Genomic DNA, 22,095 nt, shown 5'->3' with positions numbered 1-22,095 from the left:
ACCTCCCCTCAGTTACTCAGTTTGAGCACCATCTGTTTCCTGCCAGGACCCTGGCTGATACATATGGCCACTTTCAGTTGCAAAACACAGTTTGGGTACTTAAAATAATTAATCTACAAAATAGTTAAAACTCCAAATCTGACTTAGAGTTAAGTCCCTTTCTTAGCTCTATTGGAGGAGAGGGTGTGGCCATCTTTTTGCTTTCCCTGCTTCTCTTACTGCCACTTGTTCACCAAGACTTCCAACCTGATTGAACCTGAGTAATCTGGTTGAAGGTGAAGTAATAAAAAGGAAAGCTCTTAAAGTGGTTTCACAACATCTGGCATATATTTCGAGCGGATTCTTTTTCTTATGGACATGTCTGTGGCTTCTTCAGAGACCTCCCCATTGCTGGGGAGTATCCTAATGTTCTAGAGGCATGTGACATGTGTGACACTGTCTCCTCCAGCTTATTACTTCCTCTCTCCAGCCATGAACCTCCACTTCCTTCTGTTGAGGAAAAGCTTGTTTCAAAGCGTTTAGCTGCATTAAAGTTGTTTGTTTTCAGGTTTTTGCCTTTTCTTAAGGTAATTGTAGTAATACTGCATTCTTTAAAATCATTCTGTTTACTCCAAGATTTGGTTAGAATGAAAAACAAACAAACAACATATTTTCTGTTTACTCCAAGATTTGGTTAGAATGAAAAACAAACAAACAAACAAACAAACAAATCTAAGTGGCTAGATCGGCTTATTTTTCTGTTAATTCTCCCTTCCTCCTGCCCTCCCTTCCTGCCTTCCTTTTATCCTTGCCTCCTTCTCACCCTCCTTCTTTTCTCTTTCTTTTTGGTTTAATTGTCAGAGAATGTAGCCTACCTGAATTATAATATTTGTGAATACTTTAAGAGTGTTTGAAAATAATTTTCTGTTATTCAGTAACAATTTGTCTCTCTTTCACAGGTATGTGTTCATCGTATGTTTGCATATATTTGTATATATAAGTATATATACATATACATACACACATGCATACATACATATATACCTATATGTATAAAGTCATACATCAATATCTGTCCATAAGAGAAGAAGCTTATAATCTGTTAATCAAATTATCTCTCTCTTTGTCAGTTTCTGAGCGAGTCTCTCACTGTATTAGTGTAGTTTTCAATATATCCCTGCATTCATGGCAGGATTTTTTCTTATATATTTCAAACCTGTGTTCTTAGATGCAAAGAAGCTCCTGATTACGATATAGTTCTGGTGAACTGTAACTTTTATTACTATGAGAATATTATTTTGTTCCATTCAATGCTTTTTATTTCTATTCATTGTTATATAATATTAATATTGCTACATCTATTTTTATCAGTATTTTTATGATAAATATTTTTTGTCAACCTTTAGTTTTGTTCAAATAGGACGATTTAATGGATGTGTGATTTTTATGATTACCAATGTTTTAAGTTTATTCTGCCATATCATTTTATATTTCAGTGCATTCGTTTCCTTTTGCTCCCTCCTTCTGTCCCCCTGGTCCCACCATTTCTTTACTCTTTTTCCCATCTAGTGCAGTGTTTCCCATAGAGGTGCTGTTGGCATTTGATCTGGCCATTTCTTGGTTGTATGTAGCTGCTCTGACCTTGGCAAGACTTCGCTGTTGGCCATGCCACTAAATATCAGTAGCGATATTTAGTCACTGGGTCAACCGAAAGCACAGCCGCCCATGTCCATGTCCTCCTTCAGGTGTCATGCTACTCCTGACCTTGAACCAGCACTTACTAGTCGGGGACCTAGGTCTATAGTTTCTCTCTTTAGTGGTTATCTTCATTTTTCCAACTTGATTTTAAATTTTATCTGAGTAACGTACGTGCATAGTCGAAGAACTCAAATAGTGTTGCAAGAGTTATAACACCTAACAACAAAGAAAGGATTTTTTTTTATGTCACTCCTCTCTACTTCTTATTTATTTTCTACAAAGCCAACACTTTTGAGTCTTTTCATGATCATTTTCTGGTATTTGTTTCTGTGTTTCTAAATAACATGCATATACAGCTATTATTTGATGTTCTAGGTGAACATATAACACATTAACTTCCTATTATGCAAGATGAGCTTTTTTCTTTAAAGCCTGTTTACAGCATCATATTCACAAAACAAACTTTCTCGTCACAATTTTTCCAAGTTGGTTATTTAACAAATGTTGTTTAAATTGTTGCTCAGTTTTTACATTGCTGTTTTATGTAAATATTGTGCACGACTGAGCCACCTAACAGCCTTTTTTTTCCCTTTGTACAGTGTTTGTTTTGTTTGAGAGTTAATAATTGTCTGTTGCTATTGGCTTCCTCTTCTAAATTCTTTCACTAATGCATCCCCACACTGTCTGCCAGAAACGTAAATTGCTCCTTGACATGTTCAGATACATCAGATGCTTTATCGTGTTTTTTTTTTTTTTTCCCTTTGGAGACACTCCTTCTGGAACTCTCCATCCCCTGGTGATACAATAGTGAAATGTGTTTCCATGCAGTATGGTGTTTTTTCTTGTCACTTTGGGGCTCTTTTCTCTTCTGGATTAGCTTTGAATATAGAGGACTACTTCTAGATCAGAGTATTTTTGTTCACCACAACCTCAAAGTTTCACATAAGTTATGTCTAATGCACTTAATGAATGTCAGTTGTAAAAATAAACAAATGTTTTCATCTGAAAGCACACTCAGTCATAACTTACAAATGGCCATTATTTGACTTTTTAGCCACATTTCATCTTTCAAATAAAGAATGTGCAATAACTCACAAGCATGAATATAACTTGTGTATCTCGCTGTGAAGCAATGAGACAACAAACACCATTATTCTTGTTTTGTGTTAACACACCACACAACAAGGATTTTGGTCAGCATGTACTATTTCATATACCACCCATGGGAATGGAAAGACACAGGTAAGTGAGTGAAACCCGGACCCTGCCTTGGCAAAGCTCTAAGTGTGAAGGAGGCAAAGATATTTTTAAAGGTGACTCTAACGTTCTGTGTCACTTGTATAGTGGGCACACCAAGGAGGGTGTGATGGTGCTGGAGAGTTAAACAATGCTACTAAAAAGAGGTGATGTGGTAAAATGTCATTTTTGGGTTTTGCAGGAACAGTATACATACACTTATTTATTTCTTTTTCACTTGACATAAATTCCTGTGTACAGAGGACTGAGGTCTGTGTAGGTCTGTGTCCTCTCCAGGGAGATGATCACAGCTGAACTGAAAGTGACATGACACCATTTGTAACAATGGCTTCTAAATCAGGAGCTGAGGGCCCTGCAGACCAAGGCATACAAGCCCAGACACCTGATTCTTCATCAGGGGCAAGTTTGCAAATATTTTTAGAGTATTGCCTACATGTGCACTCTGATATGCAGAGCAGGCGGTGAGTCTAGAAGAGGAGAAAACTAATACTTGTCGAGCACATACCATCTGCTGTGTCCTTAACTAGGCCTTTTGCTTCGGCTCAGTCAATGTTTTCTAGAACCCAGTGAAGTAGATGTTATCCTGTCACTTTACATACAGAGAAGTCATGTAAGGGGTAGAAACTGGACTGAAACTCACCTATGCCCAGCTCTGGGGCCTGTGCTTTTCCCATAATGCTTTGCAGCCTTGGAAGTCTTTGATCTTTAGGTTTGTAGGTAATATCAACATTGTACATTTTTGTGGGAATCCCTTCTACATCCTAGTATGGTGAGAATTCAGAGAATTTAATTTTCTTCCAAATTACTAAAAATAAAATGAAATACAGGAGCTTATCATTTCTTGCCCCAATTACTGCAATCACCTGCCAGCTGGCCTTTGTGCCCACGGTGCATTCTTTGTGCAGCTCACCCTCGCATTGCCACTGAGTTACACGCTTGCTATTTCCCTTGTCAGGTCCACTGTGAGAATTCTTACTTATCTTTCAACACTTGTCTTAGAATGTTTTCTCTTGGGCAAGCCTATCTGACTTCCAATGACAGAAGTAACTCTTAAATGCTTGCTTCTTGACTCTCCCATAGTATTTTTACATGACCTTCATATAACTCTTATCTGAATGTGGTCTAAGAATTTATTTCTCTGATGTCAACTAGATTGTGACATCCTTAAAGGAAAGTGGATAGACAATAATTATGTGTGAAATGTGTCGATGCAGAGTGAAACATTAATTCACAAAGAAAGATTTCATTCAGTCCAGGACTCACCTAAGTTGTCAATAATAGAGTTAATAGAGTTTAATCTATTGACATTGATAAAGGTAGGATTGGTGTATCGTATTCAGTGATTAGCTACATGATATGTGATCTTGGAAAAGTTACTCAGTCTTCATGAGTCTTAGTTTCCTTTTGTTCTTGTTATGTAGTAATACTAATGGTACATCTTTGAAAGGTTATTGTAAGGGAAAGAATGAGGTAGTTTATGTAAGTTTTTGGAATAGGATTGAGAGAGAACTAACAATTGTGTTTACCATAATATAAACAATGACATATAAAAATTGATAAAATAACAATTATAACTTATGTACAAAGTATAAAATAATAAGAATATCCACATAATTACCATATTTCTAGAACCCCTCCCAAGTATGCTCTCCTTACCCCTCTTCCCAAAGGTATGAATATTGCATTTATCAAGTCTTTGCTTTTCATATGGTTTCAGCACATGAGAATGTACAGCTAAACGAAGTGTTATATAATTTTACATGTTTTGAACATTATATAAATGGAAATATATTGTGTGCATTTTTTTGCAACTTGCTTCTTCCCTCTCAGTATTAACATTTGGGAGATTTATTCATGTTGATCTGTATAGATGTAGTTTATTCATTCTGACTCCTGTATTGTCTTTCATTATATGACTATTCTATAGTTCATTTATTTTTTTCCTTGATTCATTGTCCTGACAAAGAAAATTTAGACAGTTTCCAGTGTAGGTTTTATTATTGCTTTCATTATTATTGCAATCATGGCTATATGTGTCTCCTGGTCTACATTTGTAGAAACGGTATAGGTGGTACGTGAATAACTGGGTTTTGGTATATGTGCTTCTTCAACTTTACTAGCTATTTCCATGTTGTTCTCCTACCAGCAGTGTACAAACATTCCTGTCATGCAGTAATCTCCCTAATGCTTGATATTGCCCAACTTTTAAATTTATGCCAACTGTGTGGGTGTAGAATGGTAGGTAACTCATTGTGGTTTTCATTTGCATTTCCCAGATTTTTAATGATCTCTTACATTTTAAAAAATGTTTGCTAGAAAGTGTTTCTTCTTCTGTGAAGGAACTATTCACATTTTTGGTCCCTTTTTCGATAGTCTCATTTGTTTTTTTTAATAAAAATATCCAAATATAATTGTGGCTTTGTCTATTTTTCGCAATTTCTATCAGTTTTTGCTTCACGTATTTTGAATCTCCGTTACTAGGTACATAAACACTTAAGATTGTAAGTCCTCTTGATAAATTGACCCCTGTAATATAATGAAATGAACTTTCTTTATACCTGGTAATATTTTTGCTCTGAAATCTACTCTGGTATTAACATAGCTATTCCAGTTTTCTTTGATTGGTGTTAGCATGGTACATCTTTTTCAAACTGTCAATTTTAGCCTTCTTTTGTCTTTATATTTAAAGTAAGTTTCTTGTATCTATGTTTATTCAAATACAGTCATGTCATCTTCTGGAACATCATTATAACGTACTAAATGCATCCGTATGTCTGACGATCTTAACTGGGGCTTATTTTCAGGATAGGTCTTATTTTTGGGAAACACGGTATATTGTCATCTGCCTGAATGACATTGTTGAATTTATTAGAGTGAGGGTTTGTTGGTGATGAATTCTTTGAGCCGTATGAAAAAGTCTTTAGCCTTCATATTTGAAATATATTTTACTGGGTATAGAATTATAGTTGGACACAGTTTTCCCCCCTGTCATTATTTTAAAGATGTTAGTCCACTGTTCCCTTGCTTGCATCGTTTTTGACAACACATCTACTGTATTATTATCTTTCTCTAGACCAGGGGTGTCCAAACTGCGGCCCGCGGGCCAACTATGTCCCACAACCCATTTTTAATTGGCCCGCAACAAATTCCAAAAATATATTTAGTTTATTTAAATAAACCAGGTGAGGCAATATGTACTTCACCTCGAGTGAGTGGCCCGGCTGTTTGTGTATTTTACCGCATATGGCCCTTGGTGAAAAATGTTGAAAAAAGTTTGGACACTCCTGCTCTAGACATTATGTCTTTTTCCTCTGAAAGCTTTTAAGATTTTTCTTATCATCCTTTTGAGCAATTTCTGTGCTTTGACATAGTTTTTTTTAAATCTATTTTCTGCTTAGGATCCATTGATTTTTGAGTTTATATTTTTCATCACATTAAAAAGAATTTCAACTGTTATTTCTTCAGGTTATTTTTCCTGTGCCCTTCCTTTTTTGTCCTTTGGCGATACTGATTACATGTATATTAAGCTGACAAAAGATGTCCCATAGGTCTTCTATTTATATTTTGAGGTTTTTTTTTTTTTTCTATGTTTCACTTTAGAGAGCTTCTATTGCTATGTCTTCTAGTACACTAATCTTTTCTTTGGCAATGTTTAATCTTCTAATCTACTATTAATCCCACCTAGTGTATTTTTCATCTCAGGCACTGCAGTTTTTATCTCTTGAAGTTCAATTTAGACTTTTTCCCCCCAAATTTTCCATGTCTCTACTTACTTTTGCATCTGTTTATGAGTGATATTGGTTTATAATATTTTTTTTTTTTTTGGTAGGGCCATTTTCCATTTTGGGAATTAAGGCCATTTTAGCCACATAAAAGGAGTTGAGAAATTCTTTTTTTATTTTCTGGAATAACTTGTGCAAGAGTAGAGGTTTTGTTTAAAAATGTTTAATAGAAGTCAGTTGTAGAACCAATTGGCGTGGCATTGTCTTTGTGAAACATTTTAACTACTGATTAATTTTTAAATAGTTAAAAGAACTTTCAAGTTTTTTTACTTTTTCTTGAGCCAATTGTGATGTTTTAATTTCCTAGAATTTGTCATCTCCATATAACATTCTGAACGTGTTTTTATAAAGTTTTAAAAATAATGTACTCTTTCATCAGTATAATCCCTGCAATTTCTGTAGCTATGTTTCCTTTTGTATTACTAATACCTACATTAAATTCTTTTCTCTCATTTAAAAAAATTTATTTTGCAGGTGTTTTTCTATTTTGTCAGAAAACTACCCTTTGCTTCTGGTAATCCTCTCTATCCTGGTTTGTTTTCTATTTTCTGATTTCTGATCTTACCTTAATGTTTTCTCCTATTTTTTTGTGTCACCTTCTGTTTTCTTCCTTGTTCTTCTCTTTCTCCTCCTTTCTTCTTTGTCCTCTTCCTTTTCCTCTTTCTTCTTTAAAACCTTTATGTGAAATATTTGGCTCATTAACTCTGAGTCTTTTCTTTTTTTCTAATACATGCATGAAACTTTTCTCTGCAAATTTCACTTACACTAGCTGCCACAATGTTTTAATATTTATTTATTTTAATTTAGTTTCTAATATTTTCTGGTGACTTATTATGCCTTCTTTAACCCTTAAGTTATTCAGAGGTACCTTTTCAGATTTCTGACCTTTTGGGATTTCTAATATTCTTTAGATACTGAACCCTAACATGATTTATTATAGATTGTCATCTGCATTTCTCGAACCTTTTGAAATTTATGGAGACTTTATGGTACTCAACATTTATAATGTTTTTGTTTCCTTTAAACAATGGAGTATATTCTGCATTTATGGTATTCATTATTGTGTAGTGTCCTTATTTATATCAGTTAGATCAAACTTGTTAATGATATCTGCCCTCCTAATTCTCTTTTTTCTCAGATTCTGAGAGAGGTTTTGGTATCAAGGTTATTCTAGTCACATAAAAAGAATTGATGGATTCTTTATTTTCTGGAATAATTTGTGCAGGAGAAAGGTTCTTTTTTTGTTTGTTTTTGTCATTGTTTTTAAAGGCAGAAGTTTTTTTTTGTTTTTTTTTGTCATTGTTTTTAAAGGCAGAAGTTTTTTTGTTTATTTTTCACTCTGAAAAGAAAGAAAAGTATTTGTTATTTTTTACATGTTTGTTAGAACTCACATTAATTAAAAATTAAAATCTCCTGTTATGAGGTGGGTTTGTCAATGTTGTTTTTTGGTTGTGTCAATTTTGCTTCACAAATTTGAAACCAGATTCTTAGGTACGTTTAAATGTAAGACAGCATCATCGTCACGTACTTACCCACATTAACTTCTGTAATTTCCCCTTGAAGTCTTTTGCTTTTTTGGGGGGTGGGAGTGGGCAGTGATATCTTTTATCCATATTTTGACTTTCAATTGTTCGATATTCTTATGTCTTAAGTGAATGGGTAGACAGCATATAATTGAATTTTTAAAAAAATCTAGTCTGACAATATTTCTCTTTCATCTGGAGATTTTAGTCCATTCACTCATATTGTTATAAGTGATAATTTATACCTTGTCCTACCATTTATGTTTTTTTTTCTTTATGATTTTCTTGCCTTCTTTTTGATTTATTTAGTTTTTTTTTTTCCCATGTGCTATAATGGTTGATTGTGTGGGCTCTGGAAAGTAAATGTCACCACTATCCTAATTTTATAATTCCAAGGTTTGTTACTGCATGTTTATCTCAGGTTTATATGTTCATAAAATACGTGGATTATTGTACATATTTTTAAATATACAAAACATGATAAACATATTGTATATATATTTATATATATATTTATTTTTTAAAAAATTAGTACACTAAAGGCTATTATCATAGAACCATTTTAGGTTTACAGAAAAATTGAGCAGAAAGTACAGAGAGTTATCAGATAACCCATTCTCCCAATTTCCCCTTACTCTTATTAACATTTTGCATTAGTGTGGGACATTTGTTATAACTGATAAAACAATATTGGTACATCATTAACTAAAGTTAACATTTATGGTTTTGACAAATTTATAATGACATGTATCCACCATTACAGTATTATATGGAAGAGTTTCATTGCCCTAAAAATCTTCTGTACTCCACTTATTCATTCCTAGATCCATTCTTTTTAACCTTGACTTTGTTATTGTTGCTGTTTAACATTATAATTTTGAAGGTATCTTCGTCCATTCAGGCTGCTATAATAAAATACCATATACTGGGTGGCTTATAAACCACAGACATTTATTACTCACAGTTCTGAGGGCTGGAAGTTCGAGATCTGATTGCTAGCATGGCTGGGTGAGAGCTCTGCTTCGCTTCACCGACTTGTTGTGTCCTCACATGGTAGAGGGGTTGGGGAGCTCTGTGGGGTCTCTTTTATAAGAGCACTAATGTCATTCAGGAGGGCTCTAGTCTCATGATCCAAGCACCTCCCAAAGGCTGTCCTCCTAATACCATCATTTTGGGCATTAGGATGTCAGCATACAAATTTTGGGGGACACAAACATTCAGACCATAGTGGATGGTCATCTGTGCTCAGACTCATTCATTTTAACTGTTGATTCATGTTTTCTTTCTATGGACACACCTTAAATTAATTACCTGTTTTGCTGTTGATAGGATGTAAGTCGTTTCCAGGATTTTGCTATTATAGATTTCTCTGCCTCAATAATCTCATATATATTCTTTGTGAAAATATATGAGTGTTTTCTTCCAGAGTATGCACCTAGAAGTGGAATTAGAGAGTCATGAGCTTTAAAAAATTAATCCTTTCTGTCATAAAATGGATTCTAACTATCTCTTTAAACAAGATTTCTATGTGAACAGATATTCCAAATCTAACGGAACCTTTACTTGCTGTTCCTCTCATGGGCACCACTCTCTCTTCCCTGTAGATTTACTTGAACCCTAGCTCTTTTTCACTCTTTTCCTCCTATTCCTACTTCCAAGCAATTCACCTTGATGATCCAACTTTTCCTTTAGGTTTCAGTCTAGAAGTCACTTCTCTAAGAGACCTCTGACTCTCGTCAACAGCTGGATAAAGGCCCCTCCTGGTTTTCTTGCAAAGGCCTTTACTTTGGCAGTTTTGCAATTGCCTATTGCTAAATTCCCCACAGACAGGAAGCATGCAGAGTTCACGCTGGTGTCCTCTGTGCTCGGTATGGTGCCTGACACATAACATTATGAAGGGATGAATGCAGGACACTAATATCCTCTCAGCAATGGTGGGAACTAGCACTTTACCACAGATAATTGACTGGATCATCACTGGCTCCATTATTAAATAACAAGAGAATAGGAGTCAAGAGTAGAAGGCCTTGATAAGGTTCTGAGACTTGGGCGTGTCCCTCAAAAACAAGGCCTGTCAGTCATGGCCAAGAGAAATGGTCACAAGGAGTTGTTTTCAGCTCAGACATTCATCAGCAGGGGCCTGCCTATGTTTCCCAGCCAGGAGATCTTCAGATAATGAGCCATGAAATCCAGCTACATGGCAGCACCATACAATAATTTTTCATTTGCTACCAGTCAGCTTCAGGGATCAAGGACGGCTAAACACATAACCCCACTCATGCATGTTATTCTAAAGGCACATTTTAAAGTTATAAATACGGTACATTGAGTTAATGAGGTATGTTCTTTTGGCGACAAATATTTACATTCTACATAGGCCTCTTGATGTCAAGAGTGTAACTGTTTCATTTTCTTCTTTTTCTCAGGAGGCTGGGATGCAGATGGAAAAGGCCCTAGTGTCTGGGACACATTCACCCATCAGGGAGGAGAGAGAGTTTTCAAGAACCAGACTGGCGATGTAGCTTGTGGCAGCTACACTCTGTGGGAGGAAGATTTGAAATGTATCAAACAGCTTGGATTGACTCATTACCGCTTCTCTCTTTCCTGGTCACGTCTGTTACCTGATGGGACGACAGGTTTCATCAACCAAAAAGGCAAGTGTTTCTTAAAAAATAGAAGGTTGCAGCTTTAATTCAAGGTTATTGCTGTGGCCTGGCATAATTAATCCAGTATGCTAGTCTGCAGTGTAGCTTTGAAATTGCAAGTTTTTTAGAGTGATTATGGGATAAATTTTTTGAAATGGGTTTGCATTCGCTTTCTCAGTGATATGCTGGTTTCTCTTAACTGAAGATTTTTGTTGGGAGAGGACAGATCAATGGGCAGGAAGAGGGTTAGAATAAGTGTTTTATTTATATAAGATGTTATTTGACTGTTAACCTAAAAGTGAATTTCCAAAAGTTGTGTATAAATTATTTTCAGTTGTGTTGCACAGTGATGAGTTATGAAAAGCCTGGAGAATTGAGACGATTCTGAGTCTGTCAATAGGAGCTGAATTAATGGAGCTAGTTAAATACAGAGAGCTTAGCACCCAGGCACCTAGAGTCTCCTTACTTGGGGTTAGATGCCAGCTACATCACTTACTATCTGCGTAAGCAACTCCTGGGCATCTCTTGGTGCATAGTTTCCCCACAAGTAGAAAAGGATACTGTAATACTTCCTACTTCAGAGAGTTGTTGGAAGATTAAATGAAATAATCTTTGTAAAGTCTTTACACATTAGCTGGTATATGATAGAATAATTCAATAAGTGTTAGCTATTACTATTTGTATTATGCCTTGTAATTAAAAAGATTACTGACCTATTTGAAACACTGCTATCTCATTATCACATTTTAGAGAGGTGCGTGTCCAAATCCAGATATTTTGTAAACTGTGGCTCTGGAAGTTAAACCTAGAGTCTGACTACTTCCTTCCACTCAATAGGTTTGGCAAACTATGACCTAAGAGCCAACTTTGGCCTGCCACCTATTTTTGTAAATAAAGTTTTATTGCAACATGTCATTCCTAATCATTACATGTTGTCTATGGCTGCCTTCCCACTATCATGGCAGAATTGAATAGTGGGGGGCAGAGAGTGTATGGCCTGCAAAGCCTGAAATATTTACTATCTGGTTCTTTATGGGAATGGGTTTTGACCCCTGCGCTACAACATAATGGCTTCTTCATAAAAACAAAACAAAACAAAACAAAAAAACACCTTTATTGCTATTTTGTCCTGGAAAGGATATCACGCTACACCTAGAATTAGGATGAGATGAGGGGAGAAACGTGCCTAAGGTGCAAAATTTAAGGAGGCATTCCTCTCAGGGTCTCGCAAGTACAAGACGGGTACTTGTAGGAACCTGAGTGAAGGCACTTGTTCTCCTCAGCATCCTTCCAGCCTAAAGAGGCTTTATGGATACTAAATCACTACTTTTGAGTAAATGATCTGATTTTGTGCATAGTAAGAACAACCTGTGATAACAATTTCTCGATAGATTTGTACACTTGCAATGCACCTTTTCTGTCCAGTGGGGTCATCTCTACATTGTGACATGGAACTGCAAGTCATGAACTCACAGGTAGGTAGCCTGTGGCCTTAGAGTAGCCTCCCCAAAATTGCAACAACGCAAGGTTAGCAGGTGTTGAGCGCACAATCTCGCACCTTCCTAATCCATCCTCCTTACCCTTTCTGCTCTTTCGCACCATCATACCTCCAAGGTCTAACAACTAAGAGTAATCTTTGAATCTTCTCTTTTGTTTGCTTCTGACATCTATTGGTTGCCAAATATGATCCAGTCTACTAATGTCTCTTTAACTTCTCCCCTCCTAGCCATCTTCTTTGCCCCTGACCTAGTTGAGGTGTTTATCATTCTTGTCAAGGACCTTTTGCTATACATTGACAGGTCTACCTACTTTCATTCTCTTTCTTTGTCCTTTAATCCTTTGTACAGAATGCTACCACAGCAACGTTCCTAAAGCTTGGCCTAAGTCCTTTCCTAAAGCTTGGCCCAAGTCCTTGCATCATCTCCTGTTAAAAACAAAGCAAGATAATTTTTTTTTTTTTAAGTAACCCCAAGCCTCAACGTACAGTCTACAGGCCTTCATATATCATTCTGGGTTGTATTTGACTTAGTCTTAACTCACCCCTGACTCATCACAGGCTGAAAAAATTCTCCCATGTGTATGACCCATGCAATTCCCAGAACACATAACCCACCACTTATTAAACATACTGCACAATTTTCCACTTTGGTTGGAATTAAGCTCTTTCTCCTGCCTGGAATGGCCTTTCCTTAACTCTCACCTATGCACTTACTGTCCTATTAAGGCCAAGTACAGAAGTTTCCTCTTCTTTAGAGCTACCCAATGCCAAGACAGTAGAGATCTTTTTTTTTTTTCTATTTCCATAGCACTTTGTAAAACTCTTAGGGTATTTCTCACATTCTTGACTCTTGTTATTATATTCCCTCTTAGACTATAAGCACCTTGAGTGAATTCAGTTCAAGAACTGTGTTTTACATGTCTATTGCATGTCAAGGACTGTGCTCAGTATTCATACCATAGATAGAAGACAATCCCCCAAATTGCAGATTGCTTACAGTGTAATGGGAGATGATTCTGCCTTGGTCACCACTGTGATCTAGTCCAGTGTCTTGCAGGGAGGAATTCAGTAAACATTGACTGAATTTAGTTGAATTAGGTCAATAGCCATCATGAAAATTACTCTAAGGGTAGGAATGGTTGCCTTTTATTGAGCCTGCAGTGTGAGCAACTCACTGTGCCTGCATTGTACCTGCGTTTGCTGATGGAATCTCCTAACAGCTCTATGAGTGAGGGCCTTCTCTAAATAGAGGGAATCATGGTAACCTGGATGTACGGCTGGGTGTGAGTTTGCCAAGATTACAGCTTTAGCTCCGGGTGAGGTCAGCCTAGGTCTGTCCGACATCAAAGACTGAGTATCCAGTCTCGACCCGTCTACAGCCTCACCGAACCACTTCTATTCTTTGTGCTCCTATTTCCCTGTTGATGAAATAAAATGGACACACTGCATCCCTCCAACTCTGTCTTCTGTTCTAATCCATGGTTCTGTGAGTTTGGAGTTGTCACTTAGCTTCCATTTGGCTGATAAACAACAGAAAAATGGAAAACAGAATGAAACCATAAACAACCCACCAGCTCGTAATAGAGGTCCATCATCCATTATCTGCAATTCTAAAGTCCAAAAGGGCTCTGAATACTGAATCCTTTATAGCAGGTTTAGTTCTAAAACCAATTTGGCAGCAAATGCTGAACTGAATTGATGTGAAAGTTTTTTTTGTTTTTTGTTTTTTAATCATCTCAGTTTATTCTGCTTGATGAGAACATTTAAATAGTTGACTACAGAAGTATTGAGACACTGACTCAGGTGCACAGGGGCTGGGGTGTTAAACTTCATGTATGGTATTTACTCTGTGTTTCCTCTCTAAAATTCAAAAATTCTGAATATGCTCGCCACCACGATTTTCAATAAAGGGTTATTGAACCCATGTTAACATATCAAGCTACTTGAAACAAATTTGTGGTATACAGACATTAATGAAGCACACTGGAGATCAGCAGTGCATGAGCAGTAAAGCAGGAAAGCTGGAGTGTGGTGGTGGTGGAACTGGAATCACTGGGTCTCTTGGACAAGGTGGGGTAAGCCACCTGGGCAAATCCCAGTTGGGGATCACATGTCCCCAGCACTGAGCTCTTTGTGTTTGGCTCCAGCCTTTGTAAAGCCATCGATGATTAATATTACAGATTTTTGCATGAGCAAGAGGGTCCTGGAGGTGTTTCTAGAAGGCAGAATTTCAGTAAGCAGTGGCTCACTTTTGTTCAGTGATGTGTTGAAGCCATTGGAACTGTTTTTGCTCAGAAAGACCATCACTTGTGTTTTTGCTTAATTAGTTTCTCAAAGAGCATGTAAAGAATTGGAAAATCCTTGTCACTATCCTTTCCACGGAACCCCCTTTTTTGTGTTTGACTCCCTATTTTAAAGCTTGATTAGAGGACGTTTGGAAACTTGTAAAATCCTGTGTTCCTAAATTAAAAGACTATTTTACAAAATGGAATTGTTACATAGTCTTTCTCTTTCAAATGTCAAGTTTTCAAGGCTTAACAAGAAGAGATTGAGCTGGCAACTGAAATCACATATTTCTCGATTTCTCAACTGCTCAAGTGTGCGTTCATATTGCCACAAATGTAAGTTTCAGGTGATTAGTAGGGAACCCACGTATTAGAAATAAAAAGAAAAAGGAATGTTTTGGCAGAATTTTTTATTCCTTTAAGATTTAAAACATAAGCACACTTAGCAGAAATGGTAATTAAGTAAATTAACTACAGAAACCTGTATTAATCTCTCCCTCTTTGTTGGGCAGTGTGGTAGGCTGGATAATGCCACCCCCATCCCCAAAGATATCCACCTCCTAATTCTTAGAAACTGTGAATATACACATATATTCCTCTTTTAGAGATAAAAAAACTTGGGCATAGAGGGCCCACGTGATTTGTCCATGATCCTTTGACTGAACTGCCTCACTCTGGAGCTCTGCTCTTACAAACCTCAGTCCACTGCCTCGTTGGAAAATTTCATTACAATACCAAATAAACTGTACAAACCAGAAGTAAAGCGCATCCTGGGATATTAAATATTAATTATGCAGTGCTTTGTTGCTCTGCCATGCTGATGAGTGAGAAAAAAAGTTACTTAAATTTTTTTTAAATCTTCAGTTCAACTGAGGATTATCATGCTGTTTGAATGACATTGATTGCCATCATTAATGATCATGCCACGTCTAATGAATGACACTTATAAGAGATAAATCATTGATTCTTCCAACAAAACAACAAACGAACAAACAAAAAACCCTGATGTTATAAATCAGCTTCAAAGTAGGTGATTGTTAAGGCTAGGAAAACAGAGTCCCTGGGTTTCTGGTTCTGAAACATTAGTAAATGGGAGAAGTAGAATGTCATAGTGGGAATGGCTCAGTCTGCAGTGAGACAAATTGTGTTTTCAGCGTTGACTGTCACTTTATGTCCGGTACTCACTTTCTCCTTTTTCTCATATGTTTATTGAGGATAAAAATACACACTTCTTGGGCTTAAGTATGAAAGCTGATATTATTTTTATATTCAAAGACAATGGAAAGAATTTGCTATGACAACCATAATACATACGAATACAAAACTGATTCCATTACACCACCTTTGCTATCCCACTTTACAAATGAAGACATGTGGATTTACAGAGGCCCAGAGATAGGATAATGGAATGCTCTTTCATTGAGAGAGAAAAGAAAAGCTTTATAAATTTTGCTGAGTGTATTAGTTTTCTACTGCTGCTGTAACAAATTATCACAAGCTTATCTGCTTAAAGCAACGCAGATTTATTACCTAGGTCAGAAGTCTGACACAGGTCTCGCCAGGCTACAACCCAGTGGCTTCAGGGCTGCATTTCTTTCTGAAGGATCCAGAGGTGGTCTATTTCTTAGCTCATTCAGATTGTTAGCAGAATTCGGTTTCTTGTGGTCATAGGACTGAAGTCTTCATTTCCTTGATGATTATCAATTGAGGACCATTTTCAGCTTCTAGAGGCCATCTGCATTTCTTGGCTCATGGCTCCCTTCGCCCATCTTCAAAGTCAGCAATAATGGGTTGAGTCCCTCTCAGGCTGTCATCGCTCCTGTTTCTTCTGCTGTTGCATGTTTCTCACCCACTCTTCTGCCATCCTCGTCACTTCCAAGGACTCTTATGGTTAGATCGGGCCCAACTGAACAATCTACACCAATCTTCCCATCTTAAGGTCCTTAATTAACCACATCTGCAAAGTCCCTTTTGCCCTGTAAAGTACCATATTCACATGTTCTGTGGGTTAGGGCATGGACATCTTTGGGAGTGGGGTGGGGAGGTGATTCATGGCATTCAAGTGGGTCTTCTAAGTATGGAGCTGTTATACATGACTCATGTTGTGTGTCAGTTTGCAAAAATAAGTGAGCTAATTAAAAAAAAAATATCCACTTTAATAGACAGATAGGCAGACAACACATGACCTTGCATAATTTGGCTTCTGCTTACCCAAATTACCTCTCACCATTCTTATTCCTTTTCTGCTGAGCTATACACTTTCCTTATAGTGAACTTCCAGTTCCCAGAAAAATCCATACTCTTGTAAGAAAATAAACATGCAAATGAACAATTGCCAGGCCGTCGATGACAATAAAACTCCAATCCATATAAGAAGCCCAGGAAGTCAAACCACATCTTCTACAGCAATCACCCCAAATCATGAGAACTTGGTCAACAATTGCCAGCTTCTATGTTTTTTGGTTCCCCTGCCCCAAGCGTCCAACTCAGAACCAGCCAGAGAAAGTCAAGTATATTTCCCAAAATGCCTGTACAGGATGCCGTACTTCTGCCCTGTGCCAGCAACCTCTCATTAGACCATACCTGAAGGCGCCTCCTTTTCTTTTCACTCTAAAGCTTTCCCTCAAAGAAAGCCTTTGAGTATCTGCCGAATGCAGGGGATGATGGCTGACTCCCTTGTTATATCAAGCTTTGTTCACATTCGGGTGGTGTTTTTATTTCCACACCTCCTTTGGTCTTTTGCACATTTGCTATTTCCCTTTTTCTCTTCATGGATCACTCTTTCCTCTCTGCCTTATGTGGGTCATTTACATTCATCTTTTAAAGTATCAGCTTAGATGTCACTGACAACAGTAACAATAATAATTATTATTAGAATGACAGTTAACCTGTACCAACCCCTTGCCTTAGGCCAAGAACTGTCATAAGCATGTTCAATTTATCAACTCATTAAACTCTCATAACGATTATTGAAGTAGTTTGCTATTGTTGTCCACATTTTACAGAAGGGAAAGATAGCTCAGAAAGATAAAGTAACTTGCCCAAGGTTGTTGAGACAGTAGCGAAGGAGTTGGGATAGAATTTAGGTAGCTTGGCACCATAGTTTGCTTTGGAAACCATCATGCTGCATTGCTTTCAAAATAAATTCTCAAATGCCCTGAGTTTGTGATGGGTATTCCTTTTCACAGGCTTAAATAGCATTCTGTACTTTATTTTTACTAGTAATACTGTAATGTTTGTGTTTATGAAATGATCTGGAGTCCTCACTAAATTTTAAGTTCCCTGAGAATAAGGGCAGTGTTTATCTTACTTATGATTGTAACTCCATCATATAGTAGCTTCTCTATAAATGTGCATTTAAGGAATGAATAAGTGAATGATTGATTGAATGAAACACATACAAAATAATTGTTATTTTTTAATTGGAGGATACCAAGTTTTTAAGAAAAGGGAAAGAGACCCTGTTCCTAGGCAAACTTTGAATGCAACACAATTCTACGTATGAAATTATAATTATTATCCAGGAAACAACTTTTCGAAAGAGAGGACAGTTTCTCTCTTGTAAGCAAAGGCTGCCTCCATAGTCTTAGATATCAGATCACATGAAGTACTAATATCAGCCTCTCCTCAGAAAGTCTCTTCCAAGTTAAGTATCATCGTTAGGTTGGACCCAACATGTTCTTGGCATTGGTTTCTGAAGTATAGCATCTCCAACTTAATAACATTCTTTTGAACTCTACCACAATCCTATAAGCTCTCTCTTGCCACACGCAGTGCTGGGAAAATCAGCCGAAAGCCAGAGCCAGGGGGATTCCCAGGGACTGTGTCAGAGGTTAGGAGCAGACACCCCAACCAGGTATTCCTTAATGTCCTAACTGCCCACGGAGCCCACATCCCGGGACGGATGCTGAGTTCTTTCTTGTTCATGCTCAGTGGGTCTCTTTTTCTAGACTTTTTGAGACTGAAGGATCCTGAAAAGCATGAACACAGATATCTGGCTTCAATCCATTACTGTGTATTTAATACCATTGAGATTTATTTATTCATTCACTCAACAAATATAATATTTATCGAGTATCTACCAAATTTTCGGTACTGTTCCAGGCTTTGGGAAATGTAGAGGTAAACTAGATCGACACACTTCTGCTGTCATGGGCTTGACATTCTAGTGGACTTAAGAGACAAATCACAAATACAAACAAATAAATAAAATTCCATGCGTGGCCACAGCACAAAGTTACGTGATAGCAACTTGCCCGAACATATGCCTTTCAGTCATGTCATCCCATCAAGCTCTCACTGCCTGATCAGCCAGTCTTCCTTGGAAGTCTTCACGGTTCCTCCCAGCCTTTAATTGATTATATGTAGGAAGTGATAAGCTTTATTTTGAATAAAAGTTATTTAGAACATTCTTCCCGATCCTCTCCCTTTGGAAAGTTACTGGCAACATACGAAAAATAACTTTTCTCTGTATATCTTCTTGTTCTTTTCTCCTAGGAATTGACTATTACAACAAGATCATTGATGATTTGTTAACAAATGGGGTGACACCCATAGTGACTCTCTACCACTTCGATTTGCCTCAGGCTTTGGAAGACCAAGGAGGTTGGTTGTCAGAGGCCATCATAGAATCCTTTGATGAATATGCCCAGTTTTGCTTCAGCACGTTTGGCGATCGAGTCAAACAGTGGATCACCATAAATGAGCCTAATTTATTTGCCCTGTTGACATATGACTTTGGTGTGTTTCCTCCTTGTGTGCTTCACCCCGGAACCGGAGGCTATCAGGCAACTCATAATTTGATTAAGGCCCATGCCAGATCCTGGCACAGCTACGATTCCTTATTCCGAAAAGGGCAGAAGGGTATGGTGTCCCTGGAACTTTTTGCTGGCTGGGTGGAACCAGCAGATCCCAACTCAGCATCTGACCAGGAAGCTGCTCAAAGGGCCATGGCTTTCCATTTGGATATCTTTGCGAAACCCATATTTATTGATGGCGATTATCCTGAAGTTGTCAAGTCTCAGATTGCCTCCATGAGTAAAAAGCAAGGCTATCCATCATCAAGGCTTCCAGAATTTACAGAAGAAGAGAAGAGAATGATCAAAGGCACAGCTGATTTCTTTGCTGTGCAGTATTATTCAAGTCGTTTAGTCAAGTACCGGGAGAACGATAAAGGAGAACTGAGTTTTCTCCAGGATGTAGAGATTGAAATTTTCCCAGACCCATCTTGGATAAAATTGGATTGGATCTGTGTGGTGCCATGGGGACTACGTAAACTACTGAACTACATTAAGGTAAATGTATTTCACCTTTTACCAGCACATTTGTTTGTGTCTATGTACACCCAAAGATATGAAGATGGGAAGACAAGCATATGTATGTGTGCATGAGAACCTAAAATAGCAGATACTTTTGTGTGCCTGCGAAGAGAAGATTGGAGTATAAACTGGTGAGGGGCAATGAGCTGATAAAAGGCTTCAAAACCATGGTCAACGTTGGGCTTCACCATTCAAGTCATCTGTGGCTCTAGGTATAGCTTGGACATTTTTCATGACTGTGATTATGAAAAAGCATATTAAAGGTTGAAATAGCTGGATCCTTTTTGGGTCTCTGTCATGCTGGATGGCATCTAGCTAGCTGAAGTTAAAATTTCAATTTATCAGTTTTAGGACCCCTCCAGTGGGGGAATAGAGAGTGTAGCTACTGGCAAGACCAAAGGGTTAAGGAGCAGTGGCAATCAACAGATGCGATGGAAGAATGATATTTCTGTCTTCTCATTATAATAGTCATTTGACTGTCTTCATGGACATTTGCACAGTTTTTCTTTTCCATTGTTAGTCATAAAAGGTCAGTGTGTGGAAAATTCAGTTAATGGGGTCAGTGCAATTTGATGAAAACTAGTTTTGCGTTGTAGCTTAGAGAAGATAGAGGGTAATGCACCTATTTTATGAGCATTTTTTTTTTTTTTACATCTGTTTGGAATAAAACTTCTGCTCTCTTGTTTCAGGATACGTATAATAACCCTGTAATTTACATCACTGAGAATGGGTTTCCCCAGGGTGACCCCGCATCTCTCGATGACACTCAGCGCTGGGAATATTTCAGACAGACATTTCAGGAACTGTTCAAAGGTACCATTTGAAATGATGAAAGATCAATTGTGCAAACGTATGTGCTTATTTGCATTCAGCAAAGACCAATGAGTTTGAAAGCTGAAATTCATGTAAATCAGTGTAAAGCCATGTAATTAAAGAGAGGAGAAAAAGTATTTAGGAAAGGGGAAGGTGAGGATTTGGGCCTAGCTTCAACCTCCTGAACTTTAATCAAGTAAAAAGCCACTGTCTTCAACGTTTTGTGATTCTTCAGTGAAGGTGACATGAATAGGAGGAGTGGTGGCTGTTGGGAGAGAACATTAGTTATTACAAAAAGATTAGCACTGACCAATTAGAGCATGCTTATTTGCGTATTTTACTATCTTAACTACCAAGAAATGAATTGATAGAATTTCTAAAGGACAAAAATTAAGCATTTGTATAATAAACTTTAAAGTGGCATGAGTCTTTGATTAATGTATGTTTTATTTAAGCTGTAACCAAACAGCCCAGTTAGAATATTTTTGTGTCCTACAGAATCTGTGAGTTTTGTTTCAAGACAATATTGATATTCTGCTAACTCCTTTTCCCCCTTGGAATTACTTTCATATTTGAAAACAAATGTGAAGGAATGATCTTTAACTGGCAACACACATTTCTATACCAGTTAATTCCCCCCTTTTAGCTACCACTTGGAATACTGTTGCTTTGTAACTTTATTTTCTCCTCCCTACAGAAGAATGATGTAATAACAAAATGCAATGTGAAATGAGACTTTCAATTTTTTTTTCTTTTGTTACCATGATAGACACACTTCTCTCCCATCATTCTATTTGAAAGGTCATTAAACTATTCTTTCAAAAATGAATTAGTAATATATTGGAATCAGCCAGAAAGAATTCTGGAAAGTGACACAGGCTCTATCTTTTTAAAACCTAAAATGTGTTGACTTGATGCCTCACGCAGGCCTGGAGTTTATTGGTAGAGGGTAATTAGAGTTCTACGATTTGTCCCAAGCAAAATAATTATTTTGTCTTATATGTGCAAAACAGATTCTTCCTCTAGATGAGAATTCACATTCTAATAAGAAAGGGGAATCTCGTTTTCTGACTCTTCCCCAGGCCTCCCTGTAAATGGACCTATTCATCGATGGTTCCAGCTTCACCCTAAGAGACTAGTAGGCTATTTACCATCAGGTAGATGTATGGATGACACAGGGACCATGAATGACTTGTCCAAAATTATTTTTTTTTGGGGGGGGCGGAGAGAAAAACAGAAATCGGCTTTCTTCTTCCCCAGTTTGGTGCTCTGTTTATCGATAACCATATAAGCACAT

The 22,095-nt window shown here is 37.3% G+C and overlaps 1 protein-coding gene across 2 annotated transcripts in view; it reads left to right on the top strand.

Moving 5' to 3' along the window:
* The window catches only part of LOC308497260 (cytosolic beta-glucosidase), a gene marked incomplete at both ends in the record, with an annotated part of 100,800 nt that overhangs the window by 17,371 nt on the left and 61,334 nt on the right, over positions 1–22,095 (top strand). The window contains 3 exons of one of the 2 annotated variants that reach the window (XM_081047731.1): positions 10,666–10,893; positions 19,165–19,961; positions 20,675–20,798. In XM_081047731.1, coding sequence (XP_080903857.1) covers positions 10,666–10,893; positions 19,165–19,961; positions 20,675–20,798 — 1,149 coding nt within the window. The remainder of the gene's footprint in view (positions 1–10,665; positions 10,894–19,164; positions 19,962–20,674; positions 20,799–22,095) is intronic. The other variant, XM_081047732.1, reaches the window with a different exon arrangement.

This window comes from Rhinolophus hipposideros, assembly GCF_964194185.1.
Source record: "Rhinolophus hipposideros genome assembly, chromosome: 1".
Classification (NCBI taxonomy): Eukaryota; Metazoa; Chordata; class Mammalia; order Chiroptera; family Rhinolophidae; genus Rhinolophus; species Rhinolophus hipposideros.
Note: the sequence above shows the minus strand (reverse complement) of the source record. Positions and strands in the feature narration are given on the sequence as shown.